Source organism: Falco rusticolus, chromosome 6 (genome assembly GCF_015220075.1).
Source record: "Falco rusticolus isolate bFalRus1 chromosome 6, bFalRus1.pri, whole genome shotgun sequence".
NCBI lineage: Eukaryota > Metazoa > Chordata > Aves > Falconiformes > Falconidae > Falco > Falco rusticolus.
The window spans coordinates 77,955,714-77,983,079 of NC_051192.1; the positions used below are offsets into that span (position 1 = coordinate 77,955,714).

At 38.8% G+C, this 27,366-nt stretch overlaps 1 protein-coding gene across 3 annotated transcripts in view; it reads left to right on the forward strand.

Annotated features, from left to right (window-relative positions):
• Positions 1 to 3,405: 3,405 nt before the first annotated feature.
• COL19A1 (collagen type XIX alpha 1 chain) overlaps positions 3,406 to 27,366 on the forward strand; it is a 203,092-nt gene continuing 179,131 nt past the window's right edge. The window contains exons 1-4 of one of the 3 annotated variants that reach the window (XM_037392293.1): positions 3,406 to 3,587; positions 5,722 to 5,851; positions 14,906 to 14,980; positions 15,479 to 15,578. In XM_037392293.1, the coding sequence (XP_037248190.1) occupies positions 5,758 to 5,851; positions 14,906 to 14,980; positions 15,479 to 15,578 (269 nt within the window). In that variant the 5' untranslated portion in view covers positions 3,406 to 3,587; positions 5,722 to 5,757. The remainder of the gene's footprint in view (positions 3,588 to 5,721; positions 5,852 to 14,905; positions 14,981 to 15,478; positions 15,579 to 27,366) is intronic. The other 2 variants (XM_037392291.1, XM_037392292.1) reach the window with 2 other exon arrangements.

Here is a 27,366-nt window from a genome sequence, read left to right on the forward strand (position 1 = left end):
AATTGGAGATAAAATACGGACCTATGTTTTTGGTTGCTGTAGTATTACATTTGTTACTATTTGGTTATTTTAAGATGCTATAAAATGTCAAATAGTGGAGAAAATGTCTACGCTAAGACAACTAATATCGCAAAAGTATAGTGGTAAGTATTATCTCCGCATCTTTTTGCCAGTTATTTTGACCCCTTTACTGAAAATCTGAGTGCTTCCTAAGTATTCAGAAAAAGATGTAGCAGTTCGTGTTTTTTCCTCTTTTCTTCTCCTATAGAAGAAATGAAGTGACATCCAGCTTTTTTGCTGCTTAGGAGTGCTTAGCATGTGTGCACATGCATACAAGTAATTCTTTTTTGATGTAATTTTTGCCAAAGTTCCCTCCATTTGAGTGACATTTTTGCCCCATTTACATCTGTGTTAAAATTCCATTAACTTCCCCAAGGCTAGGTTTCCACCTGTTTTGTCTAAGTTCATTATAGTTCAGTCTAATGTATTTAAAAGCATTTACATTTTAATCGCTTCAGTGAAATGCAGTTGTCATGCCCGGCAAATCTTGCAGAGGGCAGAAGGATCATCTGGCAAGGAACAATCCCACATAAGGGTTTATACAATGGAGTAGAAATATTAAGCTTTACATTCAGTGTGAAATGGCATGGTAAGGGTTGTTTCAAATAAATCTCCTTTTAAAAAAATTGTTTTCAAGTAGAATACTGCTGCTTTTAAAGAGTTTTGTCAAAGCTTGCAGCTTCATTCCTGTATATGTGTTGTCATAAGCAACACAAGTTAAAAATGTGGGTCTAACGAGATGGAGACAAATCTGTTGGCAACACACAGACAAGAGTGAATTATGCTACTTGGCTGGTTTGGAGATGTAGTCGTGCCAAAAAAGAAACAAAAGTTGAAAGTGAGTGTCGTCAATAAAGAAAAATTTTCTACAAAAGGTAAATCTGTCTCTTTGCCCCAAAGTTCTCTCACCTTTTCCGCTGTGTCTTGCCTGGAGCTGCAGTTGTTACAGAAGTTGTTCAGGAGAGCAGTTCACCTCTGGTGTGGGAGATGGAACATGCTCTGCACATCTGTGCTAAGTATGATTTCGAACTTAAATTTCTGTTGTTGTCTTGGTGTATTTGCCTTGGCTCTTGCCTGGATCCAGGTCTAATCCTGTCTTCGGTGTGCAAGTAAGTGCTTTAGCTGAACTCTGAGATAGCTGAAAAACTGTTTAACTGCGAAGATAACACAGGATATTGTCTTATTTGCTGTGGTTGCTTCAGCTCATATCACCATTTTTTCCAGTGTTTCCCTGGTACAAAGGAGACAAGATGGTGTATAGACAATGTTTTCTCTGGAGTGTACCAGTAACTGTAAGGTGAACAAGAGCACAGGTGGCTGGGATTCCTAAGATGTTTATGATAATAGATGTTTTGCCAGTTGGTTTTTTGGTTTGTAAACAGTAAGGTTTTCCTTGTTCCTAATTTTCATGTCACTAGACGTTCAAGACTGTATTCATTAATGTAAACAGTGTTGTCTATAAATACGTATGGTGGCAGTCCCTAATGTTGAGGTCCTCAACTAGAAGAAACCTGTGTAATTCCTTTAATTTATGTGAACTGGCATAATCCAGTTTAGTTGAAGATCTGGGCCAGAGTATGGGAAGCATATATGTTAGCCAGGGAAAGTTGTAGTAGTTTCGAATTCTTACTGTTTGCATATGGATGTGGAGTGTTTTGAAGTTGATGTAGTCTAAATAAGGTGTTTTTAATTTTCTATTTGGAGTGTTGAAATCTCAGTAAGTGGAACAACATCCTTGGTTTGGGGAGTTATGTTTCATTATTGTCTCATAGGAAATGAAGACCCAGTTTGGATATGGACTTTTGAGCAATACTGAAACTCCAAGGGACAGAAATACTTGTTCAAAGAATTAATTGACTCTATGTGCAAAGTGTTAGGCAATTAAAATGTTTAGCTAATTCAGAAGTTGTATTCGTTGAAATTACTAAGACTGTATATTCTTGTAACACAGCTGAATCCAGATATTTAGACCATGTAAAATGAAGCAAACCAAATAGATTTTAAGAATTTTGTTGCTTGAAAGAGCAGTAAGAAATGCAGTTCTGTTCAAATCAAAACTGATAATGCCTTTCACTAGGAACAGAGCTTTTATAAAGGGTCTTTCAACTGAGGATCTCACAACTCTGCCTGAAACACTGAATTAGGGCTCAACACTGAAGCTTTTATCAAATGAACTGTCTGAAGGGGAAGGGAGTGCTCTGATAATCTGTCAGCTGTGGGACTGGGCTCTTGCACCTCACCCTATGAGGGAAGGCAGCTTTACTTTCTGTAATTTACGAATAAGCGAGTGAGAAGTGTGACTTGCCTGAAGTTACACCACAAGCCTGTGGTGAAGTTGTGGAATAAAACACCCTAGCAGACGTGTACGTAAGCTGCAATTTCATCTTTCTCTTGTGATTCTAAGTTGGGAAGAACAACAACTGTTTTGAAATTTAAACCAGAAAGATAGTCGTGTCTTTCCATGTGATTTGTTAGTTATCCTGGCTAGTTATCTTGGTTGAAATGAGGAAACGCTTTTTACAATTGGTGAGGGGTGAGGGTGGTTGGTGCAAAAACCTAACTCTACACATTTTCTGACCTGAAGACCAGTTGGTCTAAATTGACGTTAAGCTGATAGGTTTTCATATAATAGTCACCGCTTTCCTCCCCGCCCCCCCCCCCCCCCCCATCAGGATGCTCCTACTAGAGAAAGATAAAATGTTTTGGATATATATAAATGAGATAATGTTTAATTAAAGCCCTACTTTCTCTGTCTTCTGTGTATCTATTTCTAGTCTTTTTACTTTTCTACGTCCTTCTGTCTGGTTTACATCTTTAAAATGCAATATGGAAAACTGCCACAAGCACACTTGGAGAACCTGAGAAAAGTGCGGTTTCACACATTCAAAAGAGAGCCAGTGGCAATCTCACCATTTCATCACAGACAGATGATACTACAAGAACCTTCAGGTTTGTAAATGGTAAATTTGAAAAGGCAAAACAAATGTCAGTAATCTGCTGTGCTTTGCAGCATTGGTGCCATAATTAGGTGCACTCTCTTCGTTACTTGGGTGGCTGATTTTTAAATTTATGATAAAGTATATAAAATTAATGATGTGTGCTTACACTTAAGTGATAAAAGCTAGTTTCTGCCCATGTGCTAATGTACATAATTGGTTCTTGACAACTAGAAACGAGATATTCTTTCATCCATGCATTCATACTCTGGCAGTTTAATTTATGGAACAGATTATTTTGAGGGGGTGGGGTGGAAGGAGAAAAAACCCCATTTCTTAGATTGTTACTGGACTTGGGATATACAAGTATGATTATGTAAAATCTGTGTCTGGGTGGCTGTTTGTCCTTTCCTGCAGAGTATTCTGTGCTCACTGAGTGGGAGGGTCACACTGTGTGAGACTAATAAGGACAGAGCTGCATCCCCCTCTACCACTCTTTGGAGGCTCACTCTTGCAACTCCTCGGCAATACAGCAGCTCTGCACGGGCATTTTTAGTGCTTCTGGGGGACGTACTAAAATAAAAATTAAAGGTAAGCAACTCATAATTTGTACTCAATTGTCTAAACGCCTCAAATGCACACACACCCCACAATATTACTGGTTTGTTTTGTCGTATTTTTTGGGGGGTGGGTGGGGGGTGGGTTTTGTGCTGTTCGGGGTTTTTTGTTTGTTTATTGAGGGGTGAGGTTTGTGGGGTGGTTTGTTGTTGGGGTGGGGTTTTTTTCCAAAAATTGCCATTTAAGTTTATCACTGATGTTCCCATATTAACTATGTCCTATATAAACGTACACAGTAAGACTTTAATGTACTGTAATCAGTCTACGCTATAGGCATCTGCTGTTGGTTGTGTAAATATTGTATATGTTTGCGAGTGACTATAGGTACATGATAATGAAGACAGCCCTACAAAATCTGCAATAATTTACAAAACTGATTAGACTGTTGCAAATTGCCACAATGTTGGTCATGCTTATGAATTGTATGCATATATTTACACATGAAAATCTACCTAGTAGCGCGTGTCGTTCTAATTAGCACGCGTACCGCGCGGGCTACATCCAGCCGGTGGAACCCCGCGCGGGAGCGGCGGCACGGGTGGGATGCGCGGCACATGCCCTGCGGCGAGGGGACCCGCGCGCTTCGGCAGCTCCTGGGCAAATGCCGGGGGTGTGGAGCGGGGGGCGCCGGTCCCCGGCAGGCTGGCGCCGGCGCTGCGGAACCCGACCCGGAGCCGCCGCGCCGCGGGCCGGCAGCGCCCGCGCCCCGCGGCCCCCTCACCTGTCCGCCCCTGCAGGTGCCGCGGCGCTGCCCCGCGGCCGGCCGGCCCCTCGCGGCGTCCCGGCGGCAGAGGGCCCCCTCGCTCCCGGCGGCCGCCCGGCACCGCTCGCAGGCGCCGCTGGCCCGAGCGGGCTCCCGGCCCCGCTCCGCCCCGGGGCTGCGGAGGAAGCGGCCCTCGCTCCACTCGCCGGGGGCCGCCCGCTGCCGGCGCCGCAGGCAGGTTCCGGAGGGACGGGGGGGGACGGGGGTGCCCGGGCCGGCGCCTCGCTGCTCCGCGCCGCCCTTGCCGCCGGCCCGCCGTTACACCGTGCCTCCGGCAAACGCCGCTCGGTCCGGGAGCAGCCACGCTGCCCGTCCAGCTGCGGGGGCTCGGGGCGGTGCGAGGGCGCAGCCTCCCGCAGCAGCCGGCGGGAGGTGACCCACGCCCGGAGGTGCGGCAGCCGCGAGGGGGTGGCGGTGGCGGTGACTGAATTGGCAAGAGTCCTTCAGAAAATGAGACCTCTGGAGTGGCAGCTCTAGTGAATTACTGATGCCTGCTCGTCAGGCAGGTGCAGGAAATTAAATGATAATGTTATTTGAACGTGTGTTCACTTTGCTGCTGTTGGGGAGGCTGGAAAAGTTAATGATGGTGTAGTTGCTGTCAGTACATGTGACTGACAGAATAGCTGTGATAATGAATCAGGCGCCGTGCAAAAATAATTACAAGAATTGTGGTTTAGGTGTGTGATTTGTTTGTCTTACAGAAAATGTGATTAGAAAAAAATATTTGTCTTTTCTGTGTTTCATTAAATTCAAGCGTATCTGTACATTGCAGTCAGCTTAGAAGAAAAGTGGATACTGTCTTTAGAGGACAGAAGACACGTTGTTGAAGCCAGACTTCAATCTTTTCTGAAAATTAAGCTGTAAACTAATACAGGCTGCTCTAGGCACTCGTGTGTTTCGCAAGGCAGAGAAATAACGTATTTTGGATTCTTTTGCACTTAAAGGATTGCATGTTGTCCTTCTTCAATTTGAAGACAACTTCGGCAGTCACTGGCAGTGTTGTGACACTGGTTCAGCTAATATATTTAAAATTGAAAACCTGGGAGAGAAAGAAACTTAGTCATTACTGGAGAGATGAAAATTTAGTGCTTTTACAACTAATGTCTGTCAGTTAATAGTTCTGAGTTTCATAAAGATGTAAAGGAGTATATTGGTCATTTACTTCTAAATTTACGCAAGTGTCTTTCTGTAGCTCCTTACAACAGATAAATGATACACTGTGTGTGTGACTAGCGACTTCCTCTTTTCCTGCCAGATCAGAAATTCTTGTTTGTCATTTTCTGATGGGGTGAGGGGAAAAGAATAAGAAGAGATTGTTCTGAATATGATTATTTTCTGTTTCAGATTTGTAACTGATTGTTCACATGTGTCCAGGGGGAGATGAAGTACGTTGGATCCTACATAGCTTGGCTTTGTATGGCACTCTGCCGCCTCCTTCCTGTTTCTACTTCTGTGGCTGTCAGTGACCAGACAGGTACTTCCATTTTTCTTGACTATCACAGACCAAAGGCATAAATCTCAGTACTGAACAAATAATGACAGTACATGGAAAATAAGCAGTATGAGCAGGTAAAATTATAAAAGACTGTTAAAAATATCTTTTTTTCCAAAAAGTCTTAAGTTCGAAGCAGTTTCAAAGCAGCCTTTCTTTTTCCTGTTCTTGGAAGGTTCATGTTTGGAAGCCCTTGTAGTTCCTAGGAGTTTTGTTTTGTACTTTTCAATTTGCCATACAAAACAAGATTCTAAATCAGAGCTTGCAAAACTTCAGTGAACAAAATCACCTGGCTTTATTAGAGCAGATCAGTGATCACATTGACCTAAACAACCTAATGCTCAGGTTAACCTCATCTAAACTTAATCCCCAGACCAGGGCGTTCATTTCAGAGATGCAGAGTTAGACAAAACCTTGTGCCTAAGACAGAGGAAAGGTATAAAGTGATATTGTTTAACTTAAAAGCTGTTGCCCATCTTCTGCATATTTGTTCATCCTTCTGTTTTCTTCTTTCTCTTACTGTCCACATGTTTTCTAGCTCTCTCACTTAAACTCTCCATTGACACTCCAGAATGTGGTAAATTCTGTCTTAATGGCACATCACATATGCTTGTAGAATAAGGAATTGATCAGTTTTCTAGAATTGTTCAGCCTCAGCACATACCTCAACTTTCTAAAATTTTCCTACAGAATCTTTTTATTAGCAAGGAGAACGTGCTTGTTGCTATTTAAATGGAAGTAAAAAGAGTTCTCTTTTATTTTATTTTTTAGAAAATGAAATTTATTTTTGGTAATGTTGTTTTTCCAGAAACCTGATGAAAGATAATAGAAGCTATACATATACAACCATTTTGAATCTCTGTAACACATTTGAGACTCAGGTCCAAGAAATTTAAAAAGTCAATGACTAGAATATTGACCATTTTACTACTCCTAGGTACAATATTTAACAAATAGTAAGTATAATGTGTGAACTCTAAGGTAAGAATAATGTGTTGCGAAGAGGCTGGTTTTAAGTCTAAGACTTTTTTGCCTTACATTTTTAAGGCAGCAAGGCTAAGTGCCCTGCTGATGAATTACTCTTAACCCCCGTGAGAGAGTGAGCCTACGTCATTCTCTTCAGCTGTCTGAATGAAGCAAAATAGGTAGTCTCCTCTGTCTTTGCGAGCTGGTGGATTGAGAAGGGAAGTTTTAAAAGTGCTAGAAGGGTGTGAGTGCAGAAGTTGCCTAATAATAAAAATTAATAAATGGAAACTCGAAAATTTTTAAAACAAAATGCCAGGAAGCATTGTCTCTTTACTTTTTTCTTTCTTGCTCCCCTGCACCACCCCCCCCCCCCCCCGCCCCCCAAATAAATGATGTCTTAGTAAAAGGTGGACCAGTCATAGATGTGACAGATACACTGAACTGCTAACAAATGGTGTATCTGAACTGTATATTCTGTTAGAAGTTTGGGGCTAGACAGCCAGCAGGTAAGTTGCAGTTTTCCTTAACCTGATTGCCACAAATGGATCAAATATGGGTCAAATTGAACCGCTGGGAAGAAGAGGAGAGATTGAGCCTCTCCTGAGAATAACTGATGGTGTGCAATTGAGAGAGGCTTCTGCTGTTTGAGGTGATACAGGCAGATGGTGAGGAATAACAAGTAGATAGCTGCCAGCTTGAGCAGCTCTGCCGACAGCAGGGAATAGGCTCAGAGTGAAGGCTCAGGTTGATAACAGGAAAGAGTCTCTTCTAGAGACCAAAGGGATGGTTACTGTCCAAAAAAGACATACGAGTGACAGACCAGAAAGTGGGAGCTGAGACAGAATGGACCCTGTGACGGTGCAGCAGTAAGGGGTACAGGTGTGTCTGTGAGCCTCTTGTTAATCTACCCTGTTCAGCTGAACTGAGTACTCCGTTTTGCAAAACTGTCTCATTCTAGTTTGATAATTTGTATACAGATTAATCTGTTACAAATTGGAAATGTGGAAATTACTCACTTCAAGAAGAGAGAAATATCTAACCTCTATTTTTTTTTTCCTTCTTTCTTTCTTTCATTAACTGACTTTTTTGGGTCTTTGTTCTCTCCCGTCTTTCCCATGTACCGGTTCTGTTTGGATCAGCATCTGTCCTTCAGGATCTGCCTAAGCAATCCTTTTGGTTTTCTTCCTTCAACAACATATGGTTAGCATTTATTTCTCACTCTGCTAATATGAAAGCTTTTCCAGCAAAGCCCATTTAGATAGAATCTTGGATTATTGCGTTTACATCCTGAAATTTCTCACCTGATCCACTTGAGTCTAAAGGAATGGCCTTCAAACACAGGGAAAAGTATAAATTAAAGTTAATCTGAAGGGGGCGGATGTGGGGGAAGAAGTGTGTTAGGGGAAGGAAATCTCTTGTGCAAGAGAAAGGATTAACTTCTGTGCATATGTAGGGGAGAGCTTTCTGAGCTGGTATTCTGAGTATACTTTGGGGCTTATTCATTGCGTCAATATTGTCATAAATAAATAACAGTATTGGGGAAAAAATGTCAGTGACACAGTATGCCAGATCATCTTAGAGCAGTCCTCCTTAGGCTCTGAACATGTGCCAGCAACAGTTTGATTCACATCAAAGATTTCTTTCAGTTCTCTCTTGTCCAGAAATTTTGATATCCTTAATTGTTCATCAGAAGGAAGCGTTTATTTCTAATGACAGAATATAGCAAATCTGAGGGAGAGGGTTCAGGAGTTCTCCACAATCATGTTTTTGATCTGATGTCAAGAATATTTTCTTCATGTTGTCAACTTACTTTTTTATTATTATTATTATTAATATAATTATTGCTGGGAACATTTGGTTTCGCAGCATGGACATGAGCTCTTTCTGTAGTGACACGTGAAGTTCGAATGTGATCATTCCTGAATGCTTCATTTTAAGAATATTAATACTTTGTCTCATTCCCACATCATTGCTGCTTTTTCAACTTTCTTTTACAATTAGTGTTTTTCAAAGTCACTTGCTAACCCATGAAAAATGTAGTGTAAACACAGTCCTGGGACTGTCAGGCATGGTGAATTTCCATTGCCTTTTGACATGGAATGTGTTTTGAAAGTATTGGCTCGAGATCATAATTTTAGATAAGCATTTTATACCCAAATACAGTGAGTGGTTTCAAATATGCAAATCAGTTTACCTTTTTGGTTTTCATGTTTTAAGTACAGCTAGACACTTCTCAAAGTCAAGATAGTGGCTCCACAGTAACTCACATATACAGTGTATTCATATTCTTAATATTGTGAATATTTAAGGTTGGACCCACAAACTATTGTAGCCATTGCGGTGTTTAAGTGACCTCTCCACCCTTGGATTCCTTAACTTGTAGTTAAATACTAAGTCATCTTAAGCAGTGAATAAGGAGCTTTAGTTATCCATAAGAATGTGGTTCATGAAAACCTGCACACTGTGGAAAGCCACTTCATCTGGTAAGAGAGATCCCAGGCCACAAAGGAGGATTTCCTCAGCTACATACATTCTCCCAGTGTGAAGCCCATTGTTTTTTATGGAATGGTACAGAAAGAAAAAAGCATCAACTCCTACACCCAAGATATTCACCTGTAATATCGTAGAATAGTTTGTGTTGGAAGGGACCTTTAAAGAACATCTAGTCTAACCCTCCTGCAATGAGCAGGGATACCTTCAGCTAAATCAGGTTGCTCAGAGCCCTGTCCACCCTGACCTTGGATATTTCCAGGGATGGAGCACCTACCATCTCTCTGGGCAACCTGTTCCAAGTGTTTCACCACCCATATTGTAAAAAAATTTCTTCCTTATATGTAGTCTAAATTTGTTCTCTTTTAGTTTAAAACCATTACTCCTCATCCTATGGCTATAGGCCCTACTAAAACATTTGTCCCCATCTTTCTTATAAGCCCCCTTTAAGCACTGAAAGGCTGCAATAAGGTGTCTCTGGAGCCTTCTCTTCTCCAGGCTGAACAACCCCAACTCTCTTAGCCTTTCTTCATAGAAGTGTTCCATCCTTCTGATCATTTTGGTGGCCCTCCTCTGGACCCACTTCAACAAGTTCATGTCTGTCTTGTAGTGAGGACTTCAGACCTGGATGCAGCACTCCAGGGGGGGCTCATGAGAGCAGAATAGAGGAGGAAGAATCATGTCTCTCAACCTGCTGGCCTGCTTCTTTTGATTTAGCCCAGGATATGGTTGGCTTTCTGGGCTGCGAGTACACATTGACAGCTCATGCCCAGCTTTTCATCCACCAATACCCCCAAGTTCCTTCTCCTCAGAGCTGCTTTCAATTCCCTTCATCCCTCAGCCTGGTGTTGCCCTGATCCATGTGCAGGACCTTGCATTTGATCTTCTTGAACCTCATGAGGTTCACTTGGGCCCACTTCAAGCTTGTCAAGGCCATTCTGGGTGGCATCCCATCCCTCCATTGTGTAAACTGCACCACTCAGCTTGGTGTCACCTGCAAACTTGCTGAGGGTGCACTTGATCCCGCTGTGTCATTGATGAAGATGTTAACCTGGTCCCGATACAGACCCCTGAGGGACACCACTCATCACTTATCTCCATCTGGATATTGAGTCATTGACCGAAGGACAGTGCCTTTGGATGTGACCATCCAACCAATTCCTTGTCTACCAAACAGTCTACCCATCAAATCCATGTCTCTCCAATTTAGAGAGAAAGATATGTTGTGGGGGATGGTGTCAAAGGCCCAACAGAAGTCCATATAGATGACATCTGTAGCTCTTCCCTTGCCCACTCCATTGTAGAAGTCCGCTAGGCTGGTCAGGCCAGACTTGCCCTTGGTGAAGCCATGCTGGCTGTCTTGAATAATATGAAGTAATCTTTTTTACCACTTACTCTTCGTTATGGGAGAATCCAGTTCTCCGGGGTCTAGGCTGAGCATCCTAATACTTGAACTCCATTGGTATGGATTTCTTAATCCTGCCTGCCAAAGCTGTTATTTCCATAACCATCTAAATAGTTGCCAGACTTGGAGTTGACTTCTTTCCTATATCAGAAAAGTCGTAGATTCAGTCTCATTCATTCCTCTTTCCACACTTGTCTTAAGACAAGTACATTGTAGTGTATTATGATGTGGCTTGCAGAGTAAAAAAGGAAAACAAAACAGTCACATCTTACTTTCTGGTACTGTTATACATGCTACAGGAATGTAGGAAATCTGAATACTTTATTTGAAAGCATGCCAGCTGAGTCTGTTTATCTTCATTGCAAATACATTTGAGGTGGCCTCATTGGATGGTGTTGCTGACACTTGCGGGTATGCCACAAACTCCAAAGAGATTCCCTATGTCTACATATTTATGAAGCCTGATCCAGAAAGAGCGTGAGACAAATCCTAGCTAATACAGGTTTCTGCCTGAAGCTTGAGTCTGACATCAGATGTGGGTATGTGTTAGGTGGGGCTTTGCTGTTTGACCACGTTCTTTTGACCAGTCATGCTTACTTGATGGAAATTTTGGTGCCCTTGCAATGTGCGTGGCAGTGGTGTTAGATGGCAGCTGAAAATTTCACCTGAACATAAAGTCTAATTGGAAAGTAGCATATAGGTACTTGTAAATTGAATCTAGCTGTTACTGGGGGATCTGGAGGAGCCAGGAGTGCTTATTGGAAGCTACAGTTCCCAGTCAGGAAGTGCACACAAGAGATGTCTGTAAGAGAGACTGAAGCATGCACCAAAGTCTCCTCTGTCCTCATTTGCACGGAAAGGAAAACTGGGCATGGGGCCTAGATGGAAGCTGCAGTGTGTTTCAACAGGTGCCCTGATCATTCCAGGAATTCAGAACATGCCATTGCATGTTGCAGCAGATACATCTAAAAGCAATGCCTATATATATATATATATCTTTGTATAATGCTATTAGAAAACAAAAATATTCTTACTAGCATCTTATTGGAGAGAAAGAAGATCAGTGGTCTGCGATACATCTGCTTGATCTGCGTAAATATATATTTCTGAAACTATTAGGTTGATTTTACAGTAATTAGCTCCTATGTAGAACTCACTGATTTCTAAAGATTAAGGTCTGCAATTTGTCCTATGGATAGGTGATCTCATTAATTTATAGGTGTGTTCACTTGAGCTTTGACATCACCATTTTAATATGAGTAATTGACTTCAGTCCAGAAAGACCCAGTTTTATCACATGCAGAGCTATCTTGCGTATAATGTAAGCTTGTTCTTTTTACTGCTTGATTACTTTTATAGTTATGTATTTTAACAGGGCAGGTAGGTACATGGTTTCCATGCCTGGACTAGTGGTAAGGGTTTGTCTTGTTCTTTTTCTTCCCTGAGTGTCTTCTCGTAGAACTTCTAATTCAGCTACCCACAGGATGAATGGGTAAACTGTCTGTTTTAGGCCAAAGAAAATCTAAAGATCTGCCAGCAGTACTAAAAATCTTGGGAAAGGCTAACTTTCTGACTGTACAAACTGTAATTATAGAAAAAAAATTCATCAATCTATACCAATGAAAGTTGTCAGTCTTGGTATGGAGAAGTTTTGCTTTTAATATTTTAAAGTTTTGCCTTAGCTCTCTGGTAAAAAGAATAACATTGGGCTAAAGGAGTGCATCAGCAGCATGAGATAGAATAAGATTCATAGTAACCCTTTCAGTTCTTCTGGGGATATAGGATACAATTAAATAAATAACACTTAAATGGCCTGTCTGTGCTGTGACTATTACACCACAGATAAAAATAGGTCCACGGTCCATTCTGTGGCATGTGAGGAATTGTTGCTATCATCTGGATAACACAGAAATTAAGGCTTGAGTCTTTATTTGGACTTGAAAGACAGTGGCTGTGGGGAATAAGTTAAAACTCTCTAGTCGTTAGTCACTCAACCCTCATGTAAGTTAATGCTGAAAACAAAAGCACAGTCGTGTCTCAGGTTCGCTAGAGATTACTACACTAGTTTGAGGTAAAATCAGATACGAGTAATATCTGGCTTCTCTTATGGTAAGTACTGCAAAGCAATTTAACCAAAAAGGGAATCTCCTTAGTAATCTTATAGATAAAGAGATAAACATATTTTAAAAACCTTGGTCAGAAAACACAGATTTAAGAAAAATGTTTGTCAATGTATGGGTGACATGCTTTTGTATCTTCAGCCCTAGCAGGCTTCCTTTACACAAAGATACTTCTTAAACCTATACTTGTGTAAATCTACCATAACCACATTCATTGTTTTAAAGTGGCTATAGATAAAAGTCTATGGTTTGACAATCTGTATAAGCAATTGAAGGCTGAGGTTTGTAGATTAGAGGGTATCTAAGGTGAGCCTGTTTCTGTCCCCATAGCGTGTGTGTATATGTATCAAATGGTGTATTGAAATTGCTTTGAAATTTCTATGTGAGTATGTAATCCCACTGAATGCTTTTCACGCTACATAAAACTCCATGCAAACCAGAAACAGCAAAATATTTAGTTTCGTTTTCAGAGATTTCAACATCAATATTCCTTACAGTTCTGTCTTTTCTGGGGAAGGGGAATTTACGGTGTTTTTAATGCATATGTTTCATCTCCTTCGTCATGAAGCTTTATATCTGTCTGTATAGGTAAATGCATGTACATACACATATTTATGCACAAGTCTGAAGGAAAGAGAGAACACGTTCTTTTAGACCCTTAGAAATATATTAATTTTTGAGTGATGTTACTTGTAATTGTAGATTGCAATTAGAAGTTAATGAATCGAAAAAAACATCTTCTACCTGGTCTGTTCTTTCGTTAACCATGTTGTCAGGAGGTGTCTTTATATCCGAATTATGTAATTTAGTTTCACTGGTTATTTCTGCCTAGCAATTCTTAATCCAGATCAAATACAGTGACACATTTAATAGAATTTAAGACTTCTGAAGAATAATATGTTTTCTACATTGCTACAGAATGAATGACAAATTCCACATGCTTTGAGATTACAAGTATAGCTATTTTGAATGCCAACTTTCAGTCTGGATGCTCTTGGAAATCTTTAAATATAGATGATTTCCACATTAGTGGTAGGTCATTCCTCCTTACTTCTTTCATTGAACTGACAGTTCAGAAAGCCCCTCGACCTTCACTGTTCAGCAGCTTCAGATATGGCCATCGTTTTAGTCGCATCAGCTCAAAAAGCAGGTCTGTGCTTGATAAACGTATGGGACAAATCATGCTTGTCATCTTCCACTTGATAGTTTTATTAGCATTCAGTGGAGCTATTTGCAAAGTTTCCTAAAGAATGAGCCATATTTCTGACCCATGTACAAGTGACGTTCATCTGTATTTGCTTCTTAAAAGTATGTATTCCTCTGTGTATATATTTTTTTTTTAAAAAAAGGACTTTATGCAAGTAAGATACTGCATATTGATAATATAGTGTTTAATCTAAATGTTCAGTTACATTTAACCTTAGAATTTACCATTCCACATTCTAGAACATTCTGCTTGTTTACCTAAATACTCTGGATCAGACTTAATCCCCTGTAAAACTGCTTAATTTTCAACCTTTTTTTTTTCTAAAATACAAGTATTGCTTACATTATTTGTTATATGATTATATCCTTCTTAATTCACATTTTGAAATTACTGTTCACCGAAGTAACAATAGATAATTGTCATGGTAATCAAGCGTTTATGCTTGATTCATTAATGGGGGAAAAGGTATTTTCTGATAATATACCCAGAAATACCAAAAAAACTTGAAATAGATGCTATTGCTTTATAGAGTATTGTAGATGGAAAGAGCTTGGTAAGAATTTGGTGTTTTTCATCTGTTTATATTGTTCATGTGAACTTTAATCAGAGAAAGCTGAATTAAAACGTGATAAAATTTGTATCTGCTTGTATTAGTGTAGTATGAAATCTGAAATATCATTGCTCTTATTTAGATTTTTGTAATTTGGTTTATTTCTGGTTTTTATATTCTGAAAGAAACAAAAATAATTATTCCTGTTAATATTGCTATCACTGTCATAATAGTTTGTTCCAGGTCATTCTTGTTTTATAGAATTTTATGACAGATACTAAACTGTATTCTCTTGAAGGTGCTGTGTGTCCTTTAATGAGTACAGTTGCCCGTCATCTCAAACACATCAACAGAGACAGTCTTGGTGTTTCAGGTAAATGACTATGCTAATATGGATATCTAAAATGACTGGCTAGTAGTGGATGTAATCATGGTCTGACTGATGCTGGCTTTAAAACTGAAAGGACAGTACAGAATGCCACCCCCATGCTCCAAAAGCTGCTGTTGTTTTTAGGAAGGTGGGGTTAAAATCAGAATGTCCTGGTTTTGGAAAGTATTCATTCAGGTTCTGCAGTCACACGCATTTCCACTGTTTTTCCTAAACATCCTTTGTTCTTATTAGTTCAGATGATAAAAGGAAATAATGAAAGCATTTCTCAGGTTGCAAGTCATCTACTTGAGTGAATATTGCACTGATAGTTTCTCGGTTGATAAAATTAATATTGGAAGTTTCTCTGACTTGAAGCATTGGTTTTCAAAATAGCTTGTCAGTCTGTACTCCACAAAGTCACCAAGCATGCTAAAAGTCAATTTTTACCTCTGTTTTTCAAATTCCATTAAACAAAGAAAATCATTGTATTGTATTTTACAGGGTTTGATCTGGCAGAAAGCTTTTCTTTGAGGCAAACATCTTGCGGAGGGGAAAAAAACTGTTTTAAACTGGGAAGCGCACCTCTTGTCAGAGACACAAAGTAAGTAAGGTACTCCTGTCATCCAAAGTCTTTAAAAGAAAGAGCTCAGACTAAATGCTACTGACGAACTGAAACACTGAGCAGTGTATCCAAAGGATACCACAGAAAGGCAAGTATGTCTGTTTTCAGACATTTTCATCTGTAACAGTTTTTAGTTCAGGAAGCATTTTGATTCAGGTGTGTTTTTTTTCTTCTGGAATCTGGAAGCATCTAGGTAGAAAGTTAATTGTGAATATCTTTTTCTTAAACCATGAATCTGCTACTGAAAACTCTACTGTTTATACATAAATACTGATAAAATAAAGGAAACAACTTTTATGATACGACAAGAAGCTTTATACTGATCTTCCCTCAGTGAAATTGGCTGTCCTCCCGTTACTGATGGCAGCATTAAAAAGAGAGTGAGTCACAGTTTCCTCAGACACTATATTTTCATGATTTTTGTTTGTTTGTTTCTGGTGGAATTGGCATCTTGCCTTTGAGCAGCAACAGAATAGTGGGTACTCTGTGTAGAGGTGAAGCTAGGCAGCACCCTAGTGCGACATAGGGTGGGATGAAAGGCAGAGACTGCATGAAAAATCAAAAAGAATGTGAAAGAGAGTAAGGCGTAATGGGATTGGATGGATTTAAGTTTGCACAGGAACAAGGAAATGGCAAGAAGTGGTTAGGAATGTAGTTTCAAGTTCCCCGTGCTTAGTGGAGAGAGGATCTTCTCAGAGCTTCTTGGTTGAGATGTGCTCAGAGTCATGAGACTGTCATTTCTGTACAGTGTGTTCCTGTGATGACAAGGGAAGCAACTGTATTCCTGTGTCTTCAGGTTGAGTATTCTCTGTTGCAAGAGGACGGGCTCCAGCTTGCCTGGGAAAAAAAAAATACACCTGCCCTTGGACTTCCCCTTTGCTTGGATCATGGGCAGAGCAAAGAGGGGCTGTGGGTAGCATGAGGCCAGGGGAGAGGGAGAAGAGAGGAGCTGGGTCACAACACAAAGTGATCTCTGGGAGAGGAGAATGATTAAAGAAATAGGACCTAAATAGTCTAGATTACTAGATAGATTATAAATTTCTCTGAGGTATTCAATATTGTAAATACTAAATATTTATGCTTGTGTAGTTCTGCAAAGTTAAAGAAAGTAATCACTGGTTTTAAATACCTTGGACGTTAGCTATTGAAAAAAAAAAAATGACCAGATGAAATTACTTGACACAGTGCTCTATTTTTATTAGTTTCTTCCCAGTATTATCAAGATCATCTTATGAAAAGGAACAGGTAAAAGTTAGGTACCACCCATACATGTCTTTACTAAAAATATTTTGAAAGTTTGTCAGTAAGAAAACCTTTTCTAAAACTCATTATTAATTTTACAGATTTTTTTTCCAGTGGATGGTAATTTAAGGGAAACGTGAGACTATAAAGGATTGGAAAATCAAGGCAATAACAAAAAATGTGGGGCAATTTTACTTTAGGAATTAGGAATGAAGTAGTGCTTTGAGTGCAGCTAAATGCATATTGCAAGCTGACTTTATTCTGAAACTAAGAAAATCAATGGCAAAAATGGAGTGAGAGGAGCTAGAAATTGGAAAAGGGTGAGTTATTTAAAATTCCTACTACTTTCAGGGAAGATTCCTGGTTTGAAAGGATTGATTTCTAAGAATCCAGTGTTTTTGAAAGCTGATGTTGAGGTTGGAAAATGTAAAGCTTTTTTCCTAGCTTTTATTAGTAGGCCTGAATACTAATGTCTGTGTTTTATTTTCTTCTTTTAAAAAGTTTATTAGTGAAGGCAGTGAAAATGAGGAAATAGCATCATGGCTGGTAGCTGTGGCTTAGCAAAGCCTCAGCTCTTAGCGGTTGCAAGGAAAATATTCGAGAAAGACTTAATTATTGGTTTCTAAATTTCCATATGGAGCGAGAGAGAAATCTAACAGTATTTTGGATATTTTTCTGTATTTTATTTTTTCAGCTTTTTGGAGGGAGGATGGCTCCTTGAGACAAAAGCGGCTAGTTTTTCTTCATTTTCCGTGTAACTTGGGTGGGGGATAAAGAATTTTGGTGAAGGGTAAACCTGGAAGGCAGGTGGTTTGGCTTTAAAAGTCTCTTGCTTCTCATGTTCCTCTCCCTCCCTGTTGTTTTTTTCTGTGTATTCTCATTAAATAAAAACTAAGGAGAAAATCTTTCCAGTTTCCTCTAAAAATATGCATATGTAATGAATTAAAACTTTATCTGGATGAAGCAACTGGGATGATTATTAATAAAATGCAAAACAGTGCTAATGTATGAGTACAGTTAGGCTGAAAACTGGTATCACGTTACCAATGTTAAGAAGGTACAAGATAAGCTTTTCTGTCAGATTGCTGTGGAAGTGAATAGCACCTCTTACATACATCTTCCTGAACAAAGTAAGGATTAAAAGTACTTTCAATAACATTTCAGCGTTGCAGTATTTCTGTTAAATCCTAGTTCTTTATAACAATAGTCTTGCTTATGCTTTTTTAACCTTTCTTCACAGGGAAATGCATGTTATAACTAAGAATAGAATTTAAATTTTTATTCAATGTTGAATATCAATAGCTTTCTGTTGTCAGACAAGATTTTTTAAAATTATTTATTGAAAGTATTTTTGATACTCTTCTGAACTTCTGAGTTGTTTTTTAAAAATAAGGGCAGAGGGCAGTCAGGAGCACAAACTCAGGTTTGGCATGATAGGATTACAATGAAGGATACTCAGGGACTCAGATATCTGTTGTCATAACCTTATAATTTTCTTTATCTCAGTTATCAGTGTACAATGTCTTGTAACGTATTATTTTTATTTAAGCCTCATTCTCTTCCATTATGTCAGATTGTGTGGTTCCAGACCCCTTGCATTATTAGATGCACAGAGGTTTTGGGGATCATTCTGCCTCAGAAAATATTTTAGTAGACATGGTGTGCAGTAAGCAGCAGAACAGTGTTTGTTATCCATCCTGCAGGAAACTGAGAGTATCTGATTAAGCTGACTAGCAACTATCAAGTAACTTGGCACATCTCCTCTTGCATTTCATTCATTCAGTTGTAGTGTGGTTAATAGAAAGCTATGCTGTGCCATTTTTCTTGTGTGATGCCATTTTGGTTTTTTTTCAATGGACTTGGCATAGTGTTGCACCTATTTATATGTTGTAAATAATTTACAATGCAGTGTCAGCTTGGGAAATCGATTATGTCTACTTATGTTGCATCTTAGTTATATCTTCCTCTTTTTTTTTTTGTGAAGGAGTTCTGTACATATTTTGTCTTTGATAAGAAAGAGATAGCTTTTCTTATGCTCCATGCAAATGTCTATTAAATATTAATTTAATTATAATAATATTTTCAGGATTAAAGAGTGATTTTTCAAGTAAAATACTGGGAGTTACTTATTGCAGCTCTTATGTGGACATTAGTAAGTTGTTTCTGAGTAAAGCAGTATAATTGAGCCTTTGAATCCTAAAGGAATTCACAGTAAAATACTGTTATGCAGACAATCTAGGTATATAGTCATCATAATAGTAATTTTATAATGTAATTTTATTTCAATAAATAGATTATAGAGTCATATTTTGTTCTCTATAGTTTAACATGTACTGCCTATGCAGTGTATTCCAGTTCATCTGAGAACTTTCTGACAAAAGCAGCACAGGGCTCTGTGCTGACAGCAACTCCTCAGATCTGCCAGCAGTAATCCCTGCTTGTGGACATGAGGCCTTTTAGACTAATCTTTATTCTTTAGTTGCCTTAGTGTAAATAGCATTATGATAAAATAATTTCACTGTCCTTCTCTAAAGATGCATCAGATATCAGTTGTTCCTCATTCTCGCTTTTCTGGGTTGCTAGTGGGCCATTTTTTTTCTCCTTTGAAAGCACCAATAAAGGAGATAATAAGTTGATTTTGGCTGAGTTTCAGAATGTTTTGGAAATGGATGTTTATGATTAGCAAATCTTCATGGCGCAGTCATGGCTTTCTTATTTTGTAGTTTGGCTTGACAAACCATACTAATTTACTGAGGAGATGATCGTATCTAGCTGTTAAATGATCTCAGCATTACAGCAGTTGGGAGTACTCACAATTTTTTTAGGAATTCTTCCCCTTTTTGGTGTAAGATACTGTAAAAGAGCTTGGATTTTGACTGTATTTGAACTACTGAGCTCCATCAGCAACGCTGTCACTCACTACTGCCAGAAGAGCTGTGGCTGTGACTTGGGCCGTATTTCAGAGAAAGTGTTTCACCTCCTTGTGATGTCTAGTTATTGGATGCAGAAATACTGTTCCCACTTCAGTCAGTAGGTTCCAGGTTTTAGGATTCTTTCTATTAAGAACAGAAATCAATGACGAAAGAATATTTGTGCGGGTTTTTTTTTTGTTTTGTTTTTAATATTAACCTTTTCAATTGCAAAAAATGTATAGGGAATTGCATTTCCTACAGCACAGCTGGCATCAAGAGAAGCAGTTTCTGTGCTCACCATTTGAAGCCTTTTCATAGATAGCACTTTTCTCCTCAAAGGCACCTATCTCTGGGTGGCTTTGCAACCATTTACTTTGTCATATGTTCTCTGGCTGTATCAGTTAAGACTTCTTTCTTCACCAAAATAATAAATACAGAGTTCCTTGCATGTGACTTCAGCTGTCAGTGAATGTTCACATAGGTGTTATTTTTGATTAGTTTGGCACATGGCATGTATTTTGGGCAGCGGAGTCAGGTTGAACAGTCTTCTTGAGAAATATTGTTAAGACACATATTAAGAAGTGGTGAACCTATTTCTTAAATACAGTATAGAATGGATAGATGTGTCAATCATGAGTTCCTGAAAGATTTCATTGAAAACTTAAAACATCTACTGAAAATGGCTATGAGGTGGCACCACTGTTTGGAGGCAGTAATTAGTTATGCTAACCAACCTTTATCTGTGCCTACACAAAATCCTGCTAGCCTTTGGTCTATTAAAGTATTAGATGGGTTTGTAAGAAACCACCTCTCCCCTCCTATATTGTGTATTTATTTGAGGTCATTTGAGCTGTTGGAGCCAACAATGCTAAGACTGAAATGTCTGGTATTTTGGTTGCAGGGTATTTTCAAGAAAAGGGCCTTGTCTCTGGAATTTGTTTCCTGAGTGTGGGAGCTCAAATCTAGTGCAAATCCTGATGCTTTCTTCAGGTCTTTCAAAGTAGTAGATCAGAAGCTGCAGAGATACAGCCTTTCTTTTTTTTTTTATTCTGGTTGAAAGGTACTAAAACTGTGTACTTTGTGTTTATTTCCAGAAACTTGAAAACTTAGTGCATTTTATAAATTAAAAAGAAAGATAATACAGAGATCACTGTTGAAAGAACAAATTGGAGTTATACCTACCATGTAAATACCAATTAATTCATTTTATAACTAAGGAGAAAACTGGAACCTCTTACCATGAAAAATGCTAGGGCAATGCTTCTTCTGAAGAATGAACATGTGAATGTATTTTTTCTGCATATTTGGGTTTGTTTATACCTGACAATTTACAAGAAATACACCAAAGTCTTTTTAAAAAAAATAAAATTCAGACAACGGGTTTTAATTGTTGCATTGGGTTTGATTTATCCTCTAGCTTAACATACATTTTACTACGTGGAAAGAATTGGGAAAGCAAGAGTAATGACAGAGAGGTGGCCGAGGGAAGAGTATATATAAAAATGTATGGTACTTACATTGAAAGCAGACTGGGAGGGAACAGAGAGCAGAAAAACTGTTTTAATTATGCCACTGACTGTAGCAAATCTGAATTGTTTGCCCTGTAGTGTATTCCCAGACAGTAGAGCACTTAGTGTGGCAGCATGGTGCTAGCTGAATTGGTTAAAATGTTGGATCATTTCCTTCTTTCCCCAGCAATGTTGTTCTTTCTGTAAAGCACTTGCAGATAAAGGGAAGGAGCTTTTGGGAAGATGTGTACTTTAAGAGCACTGGCCCACAGTGAGAGTGAGCTGGAGACCAGCAGTGTGTGTGTAGATCCCCTGTGTACTTCATGGTTCAGGATGACACTTAAGGCAGGCAATAAGCAAATCACAGAAGCACTGGATGATCAAATAGTAAAGGCAGTTCACTCTCCTTACTTAAAAAGCTTTCCTTAATTTGAAAAACATGTATTTCTTTTCAGATTAGTGTTATTTTTTTCCTGCTGTCTTTGTTTTAAAGGAGAAATCTGTCCAGCCAAAATTGTTATTTGGAAGAAAATAAAATTAGGAGTTCACAGCACTCCCCTCCAGCTCTCAGCCTCATCTCACTTTCTCCACATCATCATCAGCCTGTCTGGTCAGCAAGGCTGGTGGCTGATCCCTGTGGCTGTGTTGATCTCCAGTAATCACAGTGGGGAAAGGGGGAAGAACATTCTTCTGGGGCAGGAGACAGCCTGCTGTTAGCTAAAACAAACACTGAAATTGCATCTTCAGTTTATGGTTTAACCTGCCTTGTGGAAAACAACTCTATTGTTCTGATTAAACCAACAGCATCTGCAACATCTAAGCAATTTTCACTTTTGCTGCTGTATACTCCTATATATAACTCCTTTTTATTTTCATCCAATATGGATACCAAAAGTCTTTTTCAGTTTTCTTATTGTATAAGATAACAAAACTTAAAACATAAACTGTTGTAGAGACTTTAATTGCTAGACAAAGTTATTGTGTTATTAGACTTCCAGATTCAGCACAAGTGATTTCCCTGGGTGCTTCCATATGGCCCTTGTTCAAAAATTTGGACAGATTCTGCCATAGGTGGTTCAGTTTACCAGTGTGTTAGATGAAGAGAGCCTTAAGTGATGCCAGACTGTGGGGAACTTTCACGAGAGTTTATATGTGTCTTACTCCCTGCCAAGCATGCTGACTTTTAAAATTTTGTAATGCTGTCTTGTTTTTTCCTGGCCATCTTTTTTGGATAAAAAGACCCCCAAAAGTTGAGTACAAGATAGTACTATAAATCAATAAGTAGGATGCAGATCTAAGTCTGTAACAGGCCTACGTTTGAAAAGAACACTACTCAGAATAGTCTTAGAACAAAAATACAGTTGCAAAATTAATACAGTTGAAGTTTCTTGGAAATCCTGAGTAAATATGGATATATACAGCAGTGCCATATACAGTCACACAGAATTCAGTGAAATGTTCTGAGTAGAATGCATACAGCTGAGGACAGACTGGAACCCCCATTTGTTGTAGCATAAAATTAGAGATTGAAAGATCATTTATCAGTTTTGCTGATTGGGCTGGGAGAATTCAAGTGTCTTTGTAAAATGCATATAAGTTCTCCAGCTGAGGCAGTCATACCATGTGCTTCAGAAGTCATTTATCAGCAGACCGAAAAAAACCCCAACCCCAAACCTGTAATAAGTCAAATTTTTATTTTTTTCCCCTGACTTTTGTGAAATATAGTTTGCATTAGCTGTGTTGTCAGGCATTCATTCTCTTCACTAAAGTTGTAACTACAAAAAGGTGTTTGTGCTGATGCATCTGTGTCTACGCTGGGGCTTTGTTGTTTAAAGCTGTCACAGAGATATCATTCCCTTCACCCACCTTGCCTCTGAGTTTTTAGTTTTTCTATCTAAAAATAGTTCATGGGCTGTCTCCAAGTGAAACTGCTTGGCACTTTTTTCATTACATTGATTTTAATTTATTTTCAGTTGGTTGTGAAAGATTTTTGGCCTCTAGAATTTCTCTGTGGTTAGCTCTTTGCAGTTTTTATCATCATATCATGAAACATGTTTTATTTATGGAGATAAATTGCCAAATTGTTTTAAAAATACTACTTTAATTTTGCATGAACAGTATAGTCCATGCTCTGGATTTTTCACTTGGAAGTCTGGGTATCAACTTGATTTCAGTCGTAAGTGTACAGAGTTTACTGATTGCAGCCTTGTCTCAAGTGAATATTTGTCATGTCACAAACTCATTTCAAAACTTGGAATTATTTAGTAAACTTCAACCTGAAGAACAGTCTGTAATCTATAGAAACTAAGGCCTGATGTACAGATATTGGTGTATTAACAGAACCATGTGCAAGAGATCATGTTATTTTTGGATTTAGCCAACGTGACTAGTTGCAGAATCTCAGAATTCTATCAACAAAAAATAAATCCTAAAAATACTCTGGGATCGATCATGGCAGTACAAGCCTTGAATAACTTGTTGATAGTTCCTAATATGGCATTAGGCTTTTAATTATCATATGAAAATGCATGTGTCTTCTATATTAGGGATTAGGCTGCTGCTTATTATTGACATGCTCATATTAGCAATGTTAATGCTGATGTCGTTCATAAACTTTATCTCTTTTACTGTGTTTCCTCTGTGAACTCTGCTGAGAGTTCAGTAATAAGTAAGTATGTTGATAATCTATGAGCAGGGTTGATTATTCACATACTGTTGAATGCATATCCCATAAAATAGCAATGGCTATTGCTTTGGACTACTGAGAATTAACAGCACAGCATCATCAAGGTGCTGTGACTCCACACACCTTGTTCTTTATCTTACTGGATCTGTCTTTAAGTGAGCAGTTCAGAATGTTAGATGACTGCCAGTTTAAATTTATTTGTGAAACTATTGTGTTCACCAGGAGGACGTCCAGGACTAGGGGGGGAAGAAGTGTACTTCCAGGTCTAGTTCTTGCACTCAGGACCCTCCATGTTGGATGCGCTTACTTTAAAGTACAGCACATGCAATTGCAGCGTTAAATTTTTGCTGTTGCTGAAGATTGGCATCTGGCAGCTGACTTGTACAGGATTAGTAGATAATGCTCACTCATTTTATAGCTAAAGGTGTTGTTTGGAAGCAAGGTATTTTGCGAGGGGAGTCTCCTAGTGCAGTATGTTGGGGTTTTTTAAACATCCCCTGTGAAATTAAGTCACTGAGAGCTAAAAGTGTAATGTAGGATGTTTCATTCCTATAGGAGCTGTGAACAACATGCAATAAAGACACAAACTCATCAGAATGATTATATGGACAGAGACATTGAAAGAAAATGTGCCACAACAGGACCAAATATAGAAGCTAAGTTGTAGTGGTAGTTTGGTAATGAGACTGTATATGATGACTTGAATGTCTGAAAATGTTAGGTGCAAGAAATGCCATTAGATGTCTGTGTTTACTCAAAAAGGAGCATAGATTTTGAAATGATTTCTTATTTTTTTTATAGGTTACTTTCCACAGGACTTTCTTTAAATTTTGGAAGTGATAAATGATTGTATTACTGCTAGTATGTGGAGACAAATATGCTGTGCTACCAGGAAATTACATGAGCTTAAGACTGGTTTGTTGTGAAAGTGTTCGGAGCACTAAAAAAACACCTTGTGATTCAAGATAGCTGATATGACTTTCCTTTCCATGAAATCATGACTCATTACTGGTTAGAGTTCTTAAAAATTGAAGAGTTATAACCTTGCTTCTTTGCTCTCCTTAAGGACCAGTTAGCACTACTAATATGAATCCATATTATGCCTAGGATTACATTTTTTTACAGCATCTTAACTTCTGTTATCACAATTAAATGTCATCTCTTTAAGCAGCTTATGTCTGATTGATTTTGTTTTCATACACAAGTAAATGTGTACTCCTATCCAACTGGCTCTAGGTGGCCCTGCCTGAGCAGGGGGAGTTGGACCAGATGACCTTCAGGGGTCCCTTCCAACTTCAATCATTCTATGATTCTATTATAGACTATACTGTAAACAGGTTTCCTTCCTTAAGAATATAGATTCCCATAATATTGGGTACTTAATTCCATTGTCAACCAAGTGATTTATAGGATAAGAGTGAATTCATCAAAATGCTGGGTTTTTTATAGGACAGGGAGGGAATAAAGTATTTCCTTTTTAAAACTTCAACAATATTTCTTACATCTCATTGCATGCATAAATGTTACAAGTTTATATAGTGCAAAATGTGATATTACTGGTTTTTTTCTTTACTGTTGTAACTCTTCCACAGTTCATCTACTAGCCTGAGGTTTGTAGTAGGTAATATGATGTTACAGTTTTCATCAGCAGTAAAGATTTCAGTCTCAGCCTTACTGTTGAAAAACAAGGTCATTGTTCATTCCAGTTCTGTTACTTTTGCTTAGAAGTTGCATAGGTGGTTCAAACTCAAATTAAGTTATAGATGACGCATTGTTTCAAATGCAAATTTTTTGTACTGTGTAACCTTTGCTGTTTTGAGAAAAGTTAGTAAATTCCAAGCATATCAAGCTTGTTTGGATATAAGGCATCTGGCCTGTTTCCCCAGCCTGAGAGGGACTCCCAGTAATATACAGTCTTTTTTCAAGTTGGATTTGGTGGGTTCTTTTGATGTGAAGCTTAGGAAAAATCAAAATAAAATGTTCATTGACTTATCCAAAGCTACCAGTGCTTGAAGCCTGCTTTCAACACCTCTGTCTTCGGCTTAATACAAGACCCCATCTCTCCTTACAAGCTTTTTTTGGTTTCTCTCCTAGGCCTTTAAAGGGGTTGCCTGGCTATTTCCCAGCTGGGTCTGATAGTAACAGGGTTAGCAAGTCACAGGTCCTTAGCCCATCCTGTTAAACATAGTTATGACTCAGCAAATAGCAATGCAATGTTGATATTTTTGAGCTTGATATATTTTAACCTCACTTAATCTGTAATTTACCAAAAATCTCATTATTACAGAAAGTGAGAGAGATGCAGGCTAATCTGTGTATTTTTTTTTAACTTGACTTTAATTAGACAACTAATTTCTAAGTCCTGAGACTTCAGAAAAGTGATAATTTCCAGTTTCTGCAAATGCTATTAAGCCTTTCTATGTGATGCAAATGAAACTTCTGATCTCTTATTTTCCATATTGATTCATTTAAAATTTATTAATTTTAACAGTTTTTACAAACTGTAAAAGAGCACATTATTTATCTAATTATCCTTGAAATTGTAAGCAGAACACCAGGCTTAAATATTCATAGACTAGTCATACTGTGTGGAGGGGGTGTTAAAGCAAAAGCATGTTCTCGCTCTGTAGCTTTACTCTTGCAGCTGACAGAGCTACTTATTTCAGGTCAGACCCTGGTATCTGGTATCATTAACCTTCTTTCCTAGTTCGGTCTCTTCTGCTGGTAACTTAATCTTCACCACTTATACCTTCTTTTTTAAGGGACATCAGCTGTAACCAACATGGTAGATATATCCATTTATAACGGTGTTGTAGGCTGTAGTACCTTCAGTGTTGCCTGTGCCTTTTTTCTCAGGCCTTTTTAGCATGGCCTGTTTGTGACTTTAGCCTGGAATTAATTTATTTATAGGCAGGCCTGCCTGCTGAAGTGGAGGTGGCTTGTTATCCGGGCAATGATTTGAGGTTGGGAAAAAAGCATCCCTTAGCTTGGTTCAGCTGCACTCCATGCAGCAGTCCTAGCTCTCCTTTTCCACCACCAGCCATGCTGCTAAGTGTACTGTGAGCGCTCAGCATTTTTATAAGAGGGATGCTGGCCTGTGAGATGGTTTGCCTTTTACCACCAGCCAGGGTTGTCTAGGACCTGGCAGAACAAACCAGGGAAGGAAGGGGGGAGCCTGTTCCAAGTGTAATCAACAGTTCACTTTGCTAGCACTTGTTCCATTGATTCATTGTGAAAAGCTACCAAAAGGTTGAGGTGGAGGTGAGGGGAGACTAAACAGGAAGAAATTGAGGGTTCTAAGGAAACAACACATTTAGGTTGGGTAGCACGATGTCATGCAGAAATACCCAAGGTGGCTCTCACAAGACCAGCGTGAGAAGTAGGAGGGTGTGAGTCTCTCAGCATGCAGCTCTGCTGGA